The 17,928-nt window shown below is 38.8% G+C and overlaps 2 protein-coding genes across 6 annotated transcripts; one reads left to right on the forward strand and one right to left on the reverse strand.

The window, feature by feature from the left end:
- The first annotated feature begins 446 nt into the window (after positions 1–446).
- On the forward strand, positions 447–4,973 carry LOC105057315 (uncharacterized). 4 transcript variants are annotated; one of them, XR_012136846.1, is made up of 3 exons: positions 447–575; positions 1,456–3,748; positions 3,921–4,973. XR_012136846.1 is itself a non-coding variant. In XM_010939897.3 (2 exons), the coding sequence occupies exon 2, from the start codon at positions 1,655–1,657 to the stop codon at positions 3,665–3,667; it is 2,013 nt and encodes a 670-aa protein (XP_010938199.1). In that variant the 5' UTR covers positions 447–575; positions 1,456–1,654; the 3' UTR covers positions 3,668–4,972. The 4 variants fall into 4 exon arrangements, 3 of the variants coding, with proteins under 3 accessions (XP_010938199.1, XP_073104743.1, XP_019710270.1); XM_010939897.3 differs by having other exon boundaries at positions 1,456–4,972; XM_073248642.1 differs by having other exon boundaries at positions 453–575; positions 1,416–4,971.
- A 1,693-nt stretch (positions 4,974–6,666) lies between these two features.
- Positions 6,667–13,893, reverse strand: LOC105057314 (protein AGENET DOMAIN (AGD)-CONTAINING P1). 2 transcript variants are annotated; one of them, XR_012136929.1, is made up of 5 exons: positions 13,320–13,893; positions 12,138–12,554; positions 9,295–9,711; positions 8,771–8,883; positions 6,667–7,141 (listed from the first exon to the last, which is right to left on the reverse strand). XR_012136929.1 is itself a non-coding variant. In XM_010939896.4 (4 exons), exons 1-4 carry the CDS (start codon positions 13,755–13,757, stop codon positions 7,127–7,129), a joined length of 1,287 nt encoding a protein of 428 aa, XP_010938198.1. In that variant the 5' UTR covers positions 13,758–13,893; the 3' UTR covers positions 6,667–7,126. The 2 variants fall into 2 exon arrangements, 1 of the variants encoding a protein (XP_010938198.1); XM_010939896.4 differs by lacking the exon at positions 8,771–8,883.
- Between the last annotated feature and the right edge of the window lie 4,035 nt (positions 13,894–17,928).

Consider the following 17,928-nt stretch of genomic DNA (forward strand, 5'->3'; position numbering starts at 1 on the left):
CAGTGAAATAAAATCTCATACAAATTTTTTTTTTATTTAATCAGACTGTTTTAAGTTCCAAATGAAAGATTTTGGATCAGATGGCTGATCTAAAAAAAATTATTTAATTTTTTTTAAAAAAATTTATTGAAATCTTATATGTATGATCAATGTTATACTAGATTTATGTATTTTAAAAATAAGAATCGAATTATATATATAAATCGAATCTAAATCTGATACTTCATGAATTCCCAAAATGCAAGGATCTCTTCATTGGTAGGGTGGATCATTTTCGAATATCCGATTTGGAATGTGTTTGGAATTTGCTCTGCGGATACGAAGACTAAAGGATGTGAACTCCAAATCTTGGATAGCCTAACCAAGTACGGAACGGTCCAGATGTCTCGACGTGTTGATGGATATTTTCTTTATACACTTTAAACTGTTATATATAAATACCGACACAAAACCCAGCCGCCGCTCCAAGCCTCCCACCCGATTTAGCCTCCTGAGGACGGAAAAACAGGGGAAAGTCGGGGGGAAAAGATTGGAAAAGTCACAGAAAGCAAAGGAAAGACGGAAGAAATTGAAGGGTAAGACCTTTTCCCACATTGATTGATCATTTTTTTTTTTCATTTCATTCTCTTTTTCGTGGACCTGGGGGGAAGGAGAGCACCTGAGGGAGATTGGAGGGGTTTTGATGGGATTTTTTCCTCAAGCATATGGGATTTTGTGCGAGTTGTGGCGGTATGCGTTGGTCCCTTGAGGTTTTGAGAGCTTAATCTTGGTAGAATCTTGATATTTTGTAGGGTTTGGGGATTTTTTGATGGAAAGGGTTCTTCTTTGGCTACAAAATTTTCAATTTATGGAGTTCTGCTCTCATGATAATATGAATATGATACCAAATCCGTGATGTGAGACGGCTCAGTTCCACCTTTCCGAACTATCATGTGGATGCATGAACGAGGCCTTTCTCACGCTATCCAACTCCATGGGCCAAATGCGTGTCATGGTAGCTTGCACCGGCCACCATAGAGTGAGAAACCAAGTTGGCTGTCATGTTGAGAAACCAATTTTTGATTGAGGTGGCTGGTGTACTTTTAACTTGTAATTAGTTTAAAAAATAATTTCTTTGCTTCTTTTTTATGTATATATCAGTCATTATATATGGTAATCAAAGAAAACAAAGCAATGGTTTCTTTATATTCTGTGTTTGTAATGGTTACCAGGACATCAAAATCTGTTGGTGTGGAATTGGATATTAGTCTTTATTGTTTTTTATCAGAAAAAGACCATTCCTTTTTATTACTTTTTTGATCTTATAATAGTGCTAATACAAATGCTGGAATTGGATAAGATCTTTTCATTATAATTTTATAAATCGAGCTTAGAATTTGAAAATGAGTGTTAGTGCTAAAGCATTTTGGCTGTAGGTTTGTAGATTTTGATATCTGGTTATTGTTATGTTTTAAGATGGGGCACGGTGTCGCACACTTCAATTTGGATATTTTTATCTGAAAAGAAGGTGATGGATTTCAGATGAGGCATGCTGGCAATGCTCATGGTTTTAGCAACATGGTGCTGGAGAACTTGATGCTTTTTTCTATAAAAAGTTTGTACATGATGGAAAAATGAGCGGCAAAAATTGGTATCTGTTTGAGTTCCTTTAATCATGTATTTGAAGGAGGGTTGCTCATTATTGCTGAAGGTCCGAAAACCTGTGCAACCGATGGCACTCATGATGAATTTGATATCTGATCACAAACGAGTAAAGGACATGAGTGCTCCAAAATTGAGAGAGACTGATGTTGTGAATAGAATACGGCATGAGAGAGACATTACGGTTGCACTGGAATATTTCAAATCTGTGGCTGTGTCGGAAGTTTTCAAGCACACAGAGCTGACATATCAAGCCATGATAGAGAAACTAGGAAGGGAAAATCAGATGGATGCCGTTCAGTACCTTTTGCAGCAGATGAAGATGGAAGGACTACCTTGTTCTGAGGAAATCATTGTAGGTGTCATAAATTCTTATTCTCGAATAGGCTCCACAGAGCAAGCCCTGAAGACATTTTACCGGATCCAAGATCTTGGTTGCAGGCCAACAGTGAGAATTTATAACCATCTTCTGGATGCTTTGCTTCAAGATAACAAATTTAACATGATCAATCCTATCTATACAAACATGAAGAAAGATGATCTAGAGCCCAATATGTTCACCTACAATATACTTATCAAAGCTTTGTGCCAGAATGATCGGGTGGATGCTGCCTATAAGCTTCTCATTGAAATGTCGAATAAGGGGCATTGTCCTGACAGTGTTAGCTACACAACAATAGTGTCTGCTCTCTGTAGGTTTGGGAAGCTAAGAGAAGCAAGCGATCTTCTGCTGAGAATAGCCCCTACAGTGTCTACTTATAATGCTTTGATAAATGGTATGTGTGGTGAATTTAGAATGGAAGAGGTATTTTCTTTGCTAGAAGAAATGTTTAATAGGGGTATCAGCCCTAATGTAATTACTTACACTACAATAGTTAATGCACTTTGCAAGGCAGGTGACTTGAAGTTGTCTCTTGCTGTTTTGGCACAAATGTTGGTAAGAGGATGCAGCCCTAATATCGTCACTTTTACATCATTGATGAAAGGGTTTTTTGAAGAAGGCAGAGTGCCTGAAGCTCTTGATGTGTGGACCTGGATGATTCAAGAGAGATGTATGCCCAATGTTGTCGCATTTAATATTCTTGTCCATGGTCTTTGCTTTAATGGAGATCCAAGGAAAGCACTAGATGTCTTGGATGGGATGGAAAAAAATGGCAGTCCTCCAAATGTCAAGACCTATAGTAGTCTTATTGATGGTTTCTCGAAAGTAGGAGACCTAGAAAGTGCTATTTCAGTCTGGAACAAGATGATGAGCAGTGGTTGCAAACCTAACATTGTTGTGTATACGTGCATGGTGGATGCTTTTTGCAGGAAGTCCATGTTTGATCATGCTCATCGTCTTATTGAGAATATGCTTTCTGAAAATTGTCCTCCAAATACAGTGACATTTAACACATTGATAAAAGGTCTGTGTGACACTGGAAGAGTAGGCTGGGCCATGAGTATATTAGATGAGATGAGAAGGCATGGTTGTCAACCAAACATCAGGACATACAATGAGTTGCTTGATGGTCTTTGCAGAGGAGGACAGTTTATGCAAGCCCTCCAGTTCGTGAATGATACGTTGGAAAGTGGGGCTGATTTGAATTTAGTGACTTACAACACTATAATACATGGCCTCTGCCAGGTGGGTAGGATCAAGGAGTCTTTACTACTTAAAGGAAAGATGATAGTTCAGGGGATTCAACCTGATTCACTCACTATTAATTCAATCATCCATGCTTATTGTAAGGAAGGTGAAGTTAGGATTGCAGCTCAACTTTTAGGTGGAATGGCTTCAGAAAATTGTTGCCGTGATGTAATCACATACACTACTCTAATTTCTGGTCTTTGCAGTCAACAGAGACTAGAAGATGCTGCAGTGTATCTTCTGAAGATGTTAAATGAAGGCATTTCTCCAAACATTGCCACGTGGAATGTTTTGGTGCGTGCTGTTTTTGTGAAGTTGGGTTATTCCAGTGCAATTCAGTCAGTGGATAACATTCTGGGTAAACGTGCAGACTATAGGAGTCTGGTTAACAGATGATTCATCATGGATCACAGAACATATGAACTTTCAAGATGAGTATATGCTGATAGAAATTTTCTGATCTGCTGAATATTTCAGGTAGTTCCTAATGCATTTTGGTTCACATTACGGCTATTGCTATTGGTGTGACTTGATCATAATCTGTCACAGTTGCAAAGTATTGCGATAACCAAGATCACAGGCTTAAATCATTGAAATCCTTTTACTTGAAGTTTGTGATTGGCTAAAGATTTCATGGTATTCTCCACAGGTGCAGAGTAGTTTCAGCTTTTGATACATGATAGGACCAAAGAGAGAATTCTATGGCAGCAGGTTGTGTGCACCAACCAGCAAGGAATCCTGTCCTTTATTTGAATAGAGGATTTAAACTCTGATTCCTGTCAAGAAGAATCTTGTCCACTTAAAGCAGTTTTCTTCTGCTGCGGTTTGGCTGGTGTTGCCAACCAACATATTTTGACTGGGTTGTTGGTCCTGTTGAGGGAGTAGTTCAATTGAGAGGTGGCAATAAAACTATAAAATATTTGATGATTTTTATCTTTTAATTTTCAAGCTGGAATTATTCAGAATAATGAGTTGCCAATGAAAAGCAATTGAGTTTAAAGGTCAATTCCAGCAATTCCACTTTGATGTTCTGCCATGGACAACATGACATATGCCTTTTCTGTCTGGTGGTTTGGATGAGACTGTTGTAGGTCAGAAGTGAAGCACAACAAACTGAGTATTGAACTCATGCAATTAGTTCATTCATTTATAGTTCATTTTCCTTCTGCTAGATGATTTTGAGCCTTACTGCATAATATCATGAAAACTTGACCAAATGTACAGTGATTAAAATGAAAAATCTTTTATTTATGATACCTCTGGGTTGAATTTTACTCAAAAAAGGTTACATTGGATTGAAAATGGCAGACTGTTCTCTTTTAAGTGGTAAAATGTGGAGAGCAACTGATGAGTAAAATCTTTTAGTGTGTGGTGAAGGTTGTGCTGTGCTAAAAAGAAAGAATGGTGTTTGTATACTATGTTTTGTCAGGAGGTCAACTCTGAAGGAATTATCAGCCCTACTTGATCATAGGATGTTAGTAAAATGAATTATTTCGAGGTAATAAACCCCCAGTTTTATCATGGGCTGGTGAAATGGTATCTGGCTCCTTTTACTATTTTTACTTTTACAGATGGTAACAGGCTGTCATAGATTCTATCTGGCTTCTTTTATTTGTAAGTTGGGTCTTGTGGTCATTCAAGAAGAGGAAGCACATCTGTTTTCTCTGTTATCTTGTTTACCTGATAATATTTGAGCATCTGACCTCTTTTCTTCATTGTAGGGTTCCCCAGATCTCTTTCAATGTCAAAGGCTAAAGGATCGACCACAATCCCTTGCTCGGCTGTTTGTAAACAGTTAATGCATTGAGATTGGCACATGAAACAGATTCTCGTCCATGGAATATGAATGAATACCTAAATCAATACTCTAGGTTGATTTCCCTGTTGTAAATTTGAAAGGCCTTGAATTATCTTAACTAATAAGAGCGGTAGTCCTTTCCTGGGGATAAGGCCTCTCAGCAGTAGTCCGTTCATTTTACACTTGGGTGAATCAAATGCTTTGATGAGGCCTTTTCTGGGGATATGGAAACCACCATTTATTCAATATGCCTGCATTTTTCTCTATTGCAGTGTTTCTCACTAGGTTAAGAGAGATTATCGCTTGTTACCATATTTCTCTAGGGAAGTCTAAAAGAATTTTTATGTGTTATTATGTTTCTTGAGATGAGTTTAATAGCATTGTTACTTGTTAGTCTATTTCTCTAGACAAGTTTAAGAGAAGCGGAACAGAGGTCCCCGGATACTCGGGGTGCCTACTGGCTCGGTTGCTAAAGCCATTGGGTATTGATGCCCAATAAACTGGGGCCTTATCCTTCCCTCACCCGACTTCATTAGGACTTCAACCCATGCCATTTTTTCAGAAAGGCCACTGGATCCTCCATCTAGTAATTTTGTTATTTATGTTTGTCAGTGATCCCTAGACTTTTATCACCGATAACTATCATTGTTTCCCTGGCTTTTGTGAGTAAATAGATGCCCGGGAAATGCCTGGTAGGCCTCTCTGCACATCCTTGCCCTTTTCACTCCAGCAGGTTAAATTGTTCAAACTCATAATATTCTCTTCCCGACTCTTACTGCAGGGCCTTTTTTTCCCAAGGCATGATTTGGATGGAAATCATGCATGGGATATAATTTATGAGCCTATGGACGTAGTTTACTTGTGTCAGTCTTCCATACAAGAGCTAGGCCTAATGCTGTTCGTTTACGAAGGTTTAGTTTTGGGGACATGTCAATCCTTTGGAGATGCCTCAGATATTGGCTTTAAAGACTACAAAATACTCGAAGAATTAAATAATGATTAATATTAACAAAAGACTACCGATCTCACCTTGTCTTGTGGACATCTGACACTTGTTTTAAGCATGATTCTCTTTACCAAATATGGCTTCCTCAGAAATATCACGTGGTTTTATTTGTCTTCACTTTTATTGCAGTCTCCGACTATGGTTGGTAACAATTACAAACAGGAAGTATGCTCTCTAGAGGAACAAACTCTGCTGCTCACTTGTTCAAATTACATGGGGGATCCATCAAATTCTATAATCCCATCCTAACCTGATATCAGCTTCCCATGACGTGGTGCTTAAATCTAGGCCAAGGGGAGATTAGAAGAGTGCCTGTCATGAAACCAGAGCCCCAAATTACTGGAACTTTTCCAGAAAGGAACCAGCATTACTTTTAAACTCTCTCCAGTCTGAGCATTTTGCCATAACGCTACCATAGTACCATCCAAAAGTCATGCCTCTGACATCGAGCAAGGTCTATGAAATTCAGATCCCTGCTTTGCTGAATAGATATCAAAGACAAATTGAAAGCATTCTGTCACCCTAAACAGATAATGAAGACATGCAAAGAGCATAGATATCCCAGCCAAATAACAATAAAAAAGTTCAGTGGAGACAAATTAAACCTGTTTAGATATTTCCATCCTGTACAAGACGAGCATTTTTAGTGTCCCATGAACAAACTACCAAGCAGAGTCATACAACTACTGAAACTATTGCAGTTAATCCTATGAAGAGAAAAAAAAAAAAAGAGATCATCGCAGAGGAACTTAAAATTATATGCATACATATTTTGCAGAAGTTGGAGGCAAATAGAAAGCCAGCCCTCTTAAGGACCGCTAGATGGAAAAACAAAAATCTCCATGATATCTATTTTGTACTTGTGTCCAGGGTTATGGCCAATCTGCTGTGGCTTCACAGCCTGCATGTCACAACTGTTGTATCCCCAACCTCTTTGAAACATGTAACTCACACTGAATAAACTCCTATACAACTTTCCTTCATGTGCAGCAATTTCTTTCTTACTCCAGGAGTCAAAAAATGGGGCATCCTTTGGTATAGCCTGCTAAAGTTACAACTTCAGCGCCTGCCAAAAGTTACAAGATTCTCTTAAACACCAGTTTGAAGATATAGAAACAAATTTAAATGTAGTACAGAAGTACAAGATTCACATGTTGCATTTCTTGTTAAATTATATTAGAGGTAAAATTATGGAAAATAATCTAGAGGTTCTTACATGGACCATAAATTATTTTGAGGTCTTTTGGCCGTTTAAACTTATTTTATCCTTTAGATACTAAAAAAATTAATCTAATTTCCTTCTCTTCAAAATATTTTTTTTTGAATCACAAAGTTACACTTTAAATAATCCGTACTGAAACAAGCAATGTATGTACGACAAAAATATGCTAGCAGTTAATTGTATATCATGATAAGTTGTTCTCATAAAAGAAATGACAATAGTGGGTGCTAACTTGTCAAGTTGGTAAAAGTTGTTGTGGGGAGCATCAAATGACCTACTTTGAATCCAGCCTAGGTAGGAGGTTCACCCACTCCCTTTCCTCAGAAGAAAAAAAAAGGGAAAAGAAATAATGATGATGACAAGTTGTATAAGTCTTACAATATCTACAGCAACTTGATGTTTTCTCTAGTTATAATATTTTAAACAACCGTTTAGGGTTATACCAAAAACTCATTCTGATTGCAAGTTGTTTGCATATTCAAATAGGTACTGCAAGTAATGTGTATATGTTAAGGGTGCATATGTGCATACCTACAGATTCCTTCTGTTGCTAGGGATTTAATATCCAAATTGGTTTTCCCCACATTTAAGCTAGGACCAACCATGCTCTAAAATCTGCTCCCAAAAAAAAAAGAGAAAGGAGACTATCCAAATTTTAAATAAAGATCAAAGACTTTTCTTGCTTAAGTTCATTCATAACTGTGATATGAATGCATGGACAATTGACATTTACAAGCATACCAAGACAATCTTTGCAAAAGAAAGGATATTGTAAACAAATTTCAGCTGCACCTAGAATCATATGCCTTTGTATATGATAATGCTCCCTTCGCCTGCAATGTATCATTGCCGAAGGTCTCCATACCAACTGGGCAAAGGAATAAGTACCATGTTGCTGCAGATTTTCACTAACAAATCCAACATGCCTAGAATCATTTATTAGCAACAGGAATGCAACCGATAGTACTTACGTATTTTGAAGAGTTTGTTGGAAAATTTAGAAGAAATTTGTTTAAAAGAAGCATGGTGGCAAGCTGCCTAGTGTTTCTGCATTCAACATAGGATATGTGAAGCAGAATCACCACCAAATTCAAGGATGCACCATTACTTGTTGTGCTTAGAGTTAGCTAAAAGGAAAATATAGAGTGCAGTAGGTTAGACAATCCTATGATCTAGGTTGCTTGTTTAGCAAGTGTCCAATAATGTAATGTAACTGGAAGTGCTAATTTATTTCAAGATTGTTAATAATATGCAAAAAAGTAGACATTCAAAAAAGTAACTCCTAGAGTCTTTCATGCATTAAAATCTAGACTGACTTTTGAGCACCAAGGTAATTAATCTCAGTGTAAACAAGTCTCTTCCCTTTAATGATTGTTACAAGAATGGATAAACAGATAAATAATTGTTGCACAATATTATGGTAAACATAAATGGAAGAAATATATATTCCAAAAGAAGCCTGCTTAAAATAACCATAGTTGAATCGGTGACTGCTTGACATGCAACCAGCGCAAGGAATCCTTATAATTTGGTTTGGGCCATTGGGCGCACAGTTGAGAAGGTCAAACCTTCTTGGACAACACATGCTGTCAAGAATTGTTTCACACAAATAAATATTAGTTTACCTAATAAGTTGAGTTAAGAATCTTAAGATAATTGAAAGAAAAAGAAACAATGGAAGTGATAGCAAACATAAGGTTTAAAATCCACACTTAAACCACAGAAAGAGCATCTCTTTAAGAAAAGAATGATAGAAGGATTTCATGTCTCATATCCATATTGCATGGTTATTGATCAACAAAAGATGCCATGAGCTTTATGCCTGGCAATAAATTGATTGGGATGGCTCAGAAAGAAAAAGCAGAAAACCAGATACCACATTTTTAATTTGTATATAAAGGCCAACTATTCCTGGCTTCTTACATTTTCTAACTTAAATAGATTGTATGATGCAAGGCATCTATGACAATCAATAACTCAGCCAAAAGCATCTGTACCTCAGAAGACCGTAGCCATCTTCCACCAATCCAGTCATGGTGAAGCCTCAAATCTTTGTGCCCAAATTCCAACTCTTCACTCCATGGCTTGAAGTAAACCATGTATCTCTGACCTTTGAGAACCTTTGAGATCACCCCTACCCACCATCCATCATTGTAGAAGGCATCAACTTCTTCAAGCAATTTGAACCGTTCTACCACAGAAGTTTCAGGACTGGGTCTGATATGCTGAAAATCTACAATTTCTGTCAAAGGCTTAGTTTCATCATCTGTTTTAAGGTTTTGGTACTCCACAAGGAACTTCTTCTTCCAAATTAACCTGACAATGGTTGCAGCGTACCAAGCTCCACGAAAGCCTTCATCATCACTGCAAACTTCTACCATGGTACCTTCCCTCAACTCCATGTCCGATTTGTTCTGAAATCTCAGATAAATAATCAAACAAAGGAGGATTTTAAAAAAAAGACATGGACAAGGATCTGCCACCTTTTATTCAAATAAATAGAGAATTATTACAAATCAGCAAAAATACCTGCATCATGATCAAGGTCTAAAAATCTCCAGGCATCAAAGATAGTGCAGGGTTCTCAAATACATATGTGCCAAATGTGCTTGCACTTATAAATTCAAATACATCTTCAGTGCCTTTAACTTTCTTTTCTTTTCTTTCCTTTTTCCTTTTTTTTGCCTCAGATGTGCATTGTGGTCTATTGTACAGAGAAATATAGTGAAATTCAAGATGGCATACAGACTCTGAACTGCATTTTGCATTTGATATGCATCTAACTGTATATGTAAACAGGTGATGATGATAATGAAATCATATATTTGGACATTGCATTTGATATACATAAAATAGCACCACTACAGAGTCTAAATTTGGTTCAATTACACAGACCTAGAAAAGAGCGATAATGTACTTGCCATTCTTTTGCATTCAATAAACAAACAAAACACGGCATAAAGTGATGCAGACCAATAACATGGAGAAGTAAACCATCGTGAGTTGCTTGCTCAGGTAAAAAATGCATCAACATGAATTCACCATGCACAAGCAATGCCATGCTCAAAGTCATGTTCATCAAATAGAAAAAAATTCTAATTTTTCAATAAATCATTTAATCATCATAATCTTTCCTTTGTTTTGTTATCAAAGCTTTTCTTTCATACAATAGCTTAAGGGATTGCCACAAATTCATGATGGCCTGATTAATTGCTTTGATGTTTTGCATGAGATCCATCTTTCACATTCTACAACTCCAAAGTTAGCCCTTTCGATGCTGGTTGCCCGACCACAACTTCCTCTTGGCTTCTACTTATGTTTTGCAAATCTCCAAGAGAGCTTGTATAAGTTGTTAAATCCATATCCTTCAAATAGGCTAAGTGTTGAGCTTCCAAAGTATCTTGGGAATCAACAATTTTTGAACTTGCTAAAAATCTTCACTATTTAAAATAAAAACATCATGATGAGACTTATAACTATTTCTTTGCATAACTCCTAACAGTATTGCTCCAATTGATGAAAATGTGGTTACCGTGGGTATTTCAGAAAATGCGGTTACCGTGGGCATTTCAGAAAATGCTTTCATTAATCCAATTGCAACCAAACTAAATAAATATATAAATAAACAATCATTCACAAGTAGCAAGTGATTCTCTGAATGCAACTTGCTGATAGAGGAAACATGCAATCAGCCATGGCCCTTCTGTCTTCAATATAGCCCCCTTTGCAACCTGACCATATAAAGACAGCAGAATAGCCTCATCTTCTGCTTCTCTTCAGCATTATTTAGTTGAATGTTGAATTTCGAGATTTCAACCACCCTAGCCTCAAGAATCATGTTATGCACCTCTTTTCTTGTTGCCTGTACTTAAGATGAGAGTCCACTTAAGATGTCTTTGAAAGTTCAAAATTTCATATTCCTGCTCTCTAAGCATGTGATAAAACAGCATGACTAACAGAGAGCTTTGACCTTGCCATCACTCAATGTTAAGAACAAGGATGAAACTTTGAAATTTGAATTGCAAGCAACATTAATTGCATGTGACCATGGCCTACTGGTAACTGATCTGGATCCACATTACTTTTGAGATACAGTGAGCTTTTCTTGAAACACATGACCACCATGAGGATAAGTCAACCAAGAACTTTATAAAGTTCAACAATATATCATCAAGCACTACCAAACTAGCTTTGTTAATGTATCGATGTTCCTGAAAGAATCTTTAGGCTTCTCACAGGAAAAATATCATGATATGCCTTACTTTCCCAAAGTAAAAGGCACACATTCTAAATCGGTATGCAATTGGTCACCTTACTAAAATTGCTGAGAAATTCTTTAGCATTAAGCAACAAATGAAGGTTTAAAATAACTACATGAGTCACATTATCAACTGATGTAAAGAGTAATAGAGCTTAACACATGAAGAAAGATGACCTATGTGGAATCAGAAAATAATACATATGGTCTTGCAAAACTAAAGCTAGGAAATTGACATGAAATTTAACATTATCCTTTAGTAGTGTTAAGCACATGTGATGCACATGAAATGATTATGTGGCCGTGAAAGGAAACAAAATCTCTACTCTGAATTGCCATTCGGGTTTCCTTCATTTGTCCGAGTTTCTGAACCCATTAGAAACCAAAATGACAAAATAATAATAATAATAATCCAAGCCTTTGGTGTTCTATAAATTGTATTTCAGATGTGCCAAAGCCAGACAGTTTAAGAAATATGAGAAACAAAGTATGAAAACAGTTCAAATACTGCTGATATAAACATGAAAATGAACACAATATGAGAAATACAGAACTAGGATATATTTGAGGCATCTTTACTACCTGTGAAGCTTTGACCCATTGTCCATCAACTAGGTCATAACGAAGCCTTAGCTCTGCATAACTAAATTCTCTTTCCTCACCCCAGTGAGCAATCTTAACTCTGTATTTTGACCTTGTATGAATCTTAGCCACGACCCCTGGCAACCATCCATTGCCATAGAATGCTTCAACCTCATCAAGCAAATCGAATTTGACCTTTGATGCATGGGGGGGGCAAGGCCTCATGTGTTTCGCATCAACGATTTCTCTCAGCAATTCTGTGTCATCAAGATTCCTAAAGTGTTTATACTCCACCAAGAAATTGCTCTTCCAGATTGCCTTGACAACAACCGCAGACAACCAAGCAATAGGGGTATTTCCTTTCATACGAGCAACTTCTACTTGTGTTCCAGTCTCATATACCTTTGCTGGTGTTTCCTGTAAAGTAAGAACATCTGAATTAGTATTTAAAAACAACCTAAAAGCCTCAAGAAATTTCACTTTTAAAAGAAGAAAAGAATATCTGTGTTTCCTTCTTCATGGCCTTTAAAAGATACATTTAATGCATACATACAATCCATAATAAAGGATGTCCAGATTACAAATTGCAGTAATAAAACTTAAAACTCTACATTTCCTACAAAACAATTAACCTTCGGCAACAACTGTAAATTAGAAAGTGATTCACAAACGTAAAACTTGTCGCTATCTTAAAATAGGTTGTGAAGTTGATGCTTCATCATAAATTCCAAAACATGATAGAACCAATTATCTAATTTGATTTTTCATGTTTGTAGAAAAATTAAACAAATCCTGTAAAATCTGAAAGATAAAAAAGAAAAGAAAGATATGCAAATTTAACATTTCAAGATAACCTAAACTTTATCAAAATCCAATTGATCCTATTTGGATATTAAACTAATACTCTGGCCAAGCCCACATACATCAAGACACTAAATTGAGACCCAAGAGACAAATTTTACAAGCAAGCAAACCCCAATATATGCAGTTACCTTTATTTGAATTGATGCAAACTTAGCATATGCAGCACATCAAGAAGCTGATTTAAGTCCAATGTTGAGTAAAATAGGAAGGAAAGAGACCTTCAATATTTCAAGAAAACCCACAGAGAATGCCATCTTAAAATCACCCCAATGAGACACCATTGCAATAAAAGAACGGGAAAGAAACCCCCAAATATACCTCCGATTCGGGTAGGACCCACTTCCCATCGACCCACTCGAGATGAGTCCGGAGCTCCGACGCCGCGAACTCAATCTCTTCCCGGGTGGTCGGGAAGACGACGGAGTACCTCCACTGCCGCTCCTTCTCCGCCACCCGCGACACCACCCCGACCCACCACCCGTCGTTGTAGAAGGCGTCGACGGGCTGGTGGAGCGCAAAGCGGCCGCCGGCGGTGGGCCGGGAGGGGGGTCGGGGGCGGACGAAGCGGCCGTCGACAGTCTCCCGGAGCGGCCGGGACTCGTCGGCGTCGTCCATGATGGTCTCGTAGACGACGGTATAGCGGTGGAGCTTGGGCATGTACCGCGCCACCTTGGCCTCGAACCACGCGTCCCGGAAACCGTCGTCTTCCGAGCTCACCTCCACCGCGTCCCCCGTCATGAAGCCTGCGGCTGCCATCTCCGCCGCTTCTCCTCCTATGGTTAGGGTTTCTTCTCCTCTTCCAGAACTAGGGTTAGGGTTTCGAAGACAGAGCGAAGGCAAGAGAAGGAAGACGAAATGAAGACCGGCGAGAACGGCATGGCCGCTCGCACGAAGCCAGGTATAGGGGTAGAGCGGTCATCACGTAGCGTATAAATGGAAAGCAAGTTGGTCTGCTCACCGTAGGTGAGTTTAATTAATCTCTGGTGTGGTTTCTTATTTGCTTTGCGCGCGAAAACACCAGGACACGTTCCATTCGGGGCTTGTGGCGGTGAGCGTAACTGCAAAGATCTCTGAGAAAGACAAGACATGGATGGCAATAAATGTTAATTTATCGAAAGTTGAGGAACGAATGTGGAAGAGCGGGAGTTTTTTTTTTGAAATTTTACACCATTTTGATTTCAGAATTTATTGACCGTTCGATATTCAATAAATGAAGTAAGAGTTTTTTTTTTTTTGGGTAAGTAAGAGCTCTTTTGTTGAGGCCACTGGACCGTGACATGTTTCGATATTTTCATGTTTGTTAACCGTATTTTAAGCACGGGATTTTTTTGTGGAGAATAATTAATAATTTTATGAAAAAATTATAAAAATATTTTTTTAATTTTAATTTAATTTTATTTATATTTTTTATATTTTAAAAAATATCAAATTAATCTTCTTAATTATCAAAATATTTTAATATGATCCAATCATTTGTCTCTATTAATAAAATTTTATAAAATAATAAAAATATCCTTATCTTCGTCTCATCTCTCCTTTCTTTTTTTTGATTGATACTCTCTTCCATCATCGTATCTCTCTTTCTCTCTTCTCCTTCCTCCTCTTTTTTTTCTTCCTCCTCCTCACCTATTTCTCCTCCTCCACTTTCTCTTCCTCCTTTCTCCTCCCATTCCTCTATCCCTTCTCTTTTTCTCCATCCATTTTTTCCTCATCCTCCTCCTCCAAGCTATCCATAAACTATTCCTCCTCACGGTGGTCCCCTCTAACCTCCATTCTTTCTTGCTTTTCATCTTCTTCCTCCCCATTCTCTCTCCTCTTTGTCTTCTTCCTCTTCTCTATTCTTTGCTAGTGGCCTCTCTTCCCTCATCCTCTTTCTCCTCGTCCTCTTTTTTTTCTAAATTAATCTATGAGTCCTATTCTTTTAGATGGCTCCTTCTACATCTACCTCTTCTCATCGGCAAAAGATCCTTCCCCTTCCTCTTCCTCACTCATTTCTCCTCCTCTACGATGACTCCCTCCACTTCATTCTTTTTCTTCTAATTATTCATTTTGTCTCCTCATCCTCCTCTTCTTCTAAATTGTCCATAAGCCATTCTTTTCACGACAGCCCCTTCTACATTCGTCCCGTTTCATCGATAACCCATTCTTCCTCCTCCTCTTCCTCTCCATCTTCTTCTCCTTCTTATCTTCTTTCTCTAACCCATTTCTTCGACGACCCTTTTCCCTTCCTTCCTTGCATTTTTATCTTTTTTTTTTCTCATCCTCTTTCTCCTTCAAGACCATTCATGAACAAGGAGCATTTCCGTCCATTGAGAGAGAAATCTAACATCTTTTATTAATAAAATGAATGATTGAACCGTATTGAAACATATCAATAATTAGCATGATCAATTTGATATTTTTTAAATTACATGAATATAAATAGAATTGAGTTAAAGTTGAGAAAATACTTCTGTAATTTTTTTTAATTTTATCCCATAACATTCACATTCTATAAGTTACATATAAATTACACATTTACTGGTTCCAATTTAATTATAATATTTACGTTATATGAGGGGTCACGTAAATATGTAATTGGTCCTCGATGGTCAGAAAAAGAATGCTTACTCTTAACTTTATTTAAAATATAATATTTACAAATTTGAGAGATTATGTGTAAACGGGTAATGCATCATATAAATTCAGCAAATCGTTTGCTGAAGTTGCTGGCTTCAGCTCAATTGCCATGTTTATATTATATTTCTTAGACAAAATTAAATCAATGTCATGTTACATCCATCTCAAATGATGACCAAAGTTGACAAATACTGATATTTATACTAAATGAGTGGTTAAATTGAAATATGTAGTTTTTCATAGATAGTCAGCAAACAAATCCCTACTGCCAATGTGACTTTACTTGTAATACTTTGCACGATTGAGGGGTTATATGCAAATTTGTAATTTTCAGCTAGCATTTTGCAAGTTATCTGTCGATTTCTTGTTGAAAGTTGCACATTTGCACACTGACCCTTGGATAATGTATATATTATAATTAAAGTGAATTCGGCAAATGGGCATCCATTTGCCGGATTTCGGTGAAACGTTCCACATTTATGCACAACTTCCAATAGTGAGAATATTATAATTTAAACAACAATAGGCACTTAATTAACTTCTATCTATGAAAATATTAGATTTCAAGCAATAATGGGCTCTCAGATCCTCCTTGTCCAATCTAATTTAGCTGGTTGTACAAGTTTAACTAACGAATCTTTTGAGATTTTGGATCCAATCATCTAATCAACCTTACATCGAAACCTAGCATCCACCTATAAATGAGGAAACCTATAAATTCCTCCAAGTCCATGCCCAAGTGGCCCTCTTCGAATTCATCGGGGACATCTTCGCCACAAGCTGCCTTCTTAGTTTCTCCACCAGCTTCCCCTCTTTTGGTCCCAATTATTCTCGCCAGCTCCTCCACCAGATCGAGAGCCTCTACGGACTCATCTGGAACACCATCGTGAGAGCTTGGCATGTAGAGGAATTCATCCCAAGATTGCCTTCAATTATACAAATTGATGCGGACAAGCGGACTGGTACCGAATAATTATACTAAACCTATTCTATTCCAGGCTTCGACCCTCTAATTATCGGAATTTAAAGGAAAGTAGATTCACTGCTAGGTTTCAAAATTTGGTTTTGATTTAGATATCTGCGCGTTAAACAGTATGATCAATGTGTGCTGGGTTTGTGGGAATTTGGATAATACTAGACTCGTGTTCAACAAAAGTCTCATCTGGGATTATATTTCTTGGGATTTGATTCCTGTAGCATATGTCCAGACTAGTAATATCAAGGAACCTGGAATATTTAGCGAGATGCCAGAGTAGAACATTGTTGCAACAAATCCTATGATTGTTTTGTGATAAATGTAATTAGATTTGTTGGGGAATACCCACCGACCGACCGACCGACCGATGGCCGGAGAGACCGACCGACCGACTGACGGTCGGAGGGACCGACCGACCGACTTACGGTCGAAGGAACCGACCGACCGACCGACGGTCGAGGGGACCGACCGACCGACCGACTGACGGCCGGAGCGACCGACTGACGGGCGCCATCATCGGCCAATTGACGGCCCATCACCGACTGAGGATATGTCGGGCATACCCTTTCCGACCGACTGAACCCGGAGGTCTGATGGCCGACTCGCGTAAGACTCGCCGACCAACGGAGGAGCCCGACGCCACTCGGCTGGCCACCGACCTAGGGTCGGTCGACTCCTCTGATCGCCGTACAACCGCCAGACCTTGTCAGTTCTGACAGCAACATGCGGCATGGCCATCTAGGGGCATTGTCCTGCCGAGGGCATTGTCAACCTTGGTGATTTGACAGCCCCACGGCGACATGACACTTTCACGGCGACTCTGACAATCTACAGTGAGTTGACAATTCCTCACTTGTCTGCGCCATTAATGACGGCGCCATATCGTGCTCCACTATATAAATCGGGGAAGGCAACAGTGCAAGGGATCCGCTCCCCCCCACTTCTCGACTCCAAAACCACAGGCTCGCTCCTCTCTCCCTCTCTCCCTCGATCGAGCTCTCTGTCTTCATTTCACTGTTGCCCAGTCACCTCTCTGACTTGACCGTCGGAGGGTCCCCACCGGAGCCGCCTCCGGTTAGTGTGGACTTCTCGTTTTTGCAGGTGCACGTTCCCCGGCGATCGGACGACGAGGCGATTGGCCGCAACAGATTGGCGCGCCAGGTAGGGGACAGCATGACAAAGACAAGAGCCCAACGATCGAGGGTCACCGGGTCGGCGAGGTGCTCTTCCAGCCGGGAAGAGGCCTCCCCGCCACCGTCGGCGGTGGAGCCCAGCTCTCCACGCCCCGCAGTGACCACGGAGGCGCAGATCGCGGCCATCGTACGGCAGATG

Source organism: Elaeis guineensis, chromosome 14, assembly GCF_000442705.2.
Source record: "Elaeis guineensis isolate ETL-2024a chromosome 14, EG11, whole genome shotgun sequence".
Taxonomy (NCBI): Eukaryota; Viridiplantae; Streptophyta; class Magnoliopsida; order Arecales; family Arecaceae; genus Elaeis; species Elaeis guineensis.

Excerpts from the sequence above, each read along its gene's own strand:
- LOC105057315 (XM_010939897.3), top strand. The coding sequence starts at position 1,655 with ATGTATTTGAAGGAGGGTTGCTCATTATTGCTGAAGGTCCGAAAACCT.
- LOC105057314 (XM_010939896.4), bottom strand. The coding sequence starts at position 13,757 with ATGGCAGCCGCAGGCTTCATGACGGGGGACGCGGTGGAGGTGAGCTCG. Across the intron at positions 12,555-13,319 it reads GGGTCCTACCCGAATCGGAG|GAAACACCAGCAAAGGTATA; the intron begins GTATATTTGGGG and ends CTTACTTTACAG. Across the intron at positions 9,712-12,137 it reads AATGGGTCAAAGCTTCACAG|AACAAATCGGACATGGAGTT; the intron begins GTAGTAAAGATG and ends CTGAGATTTCAG.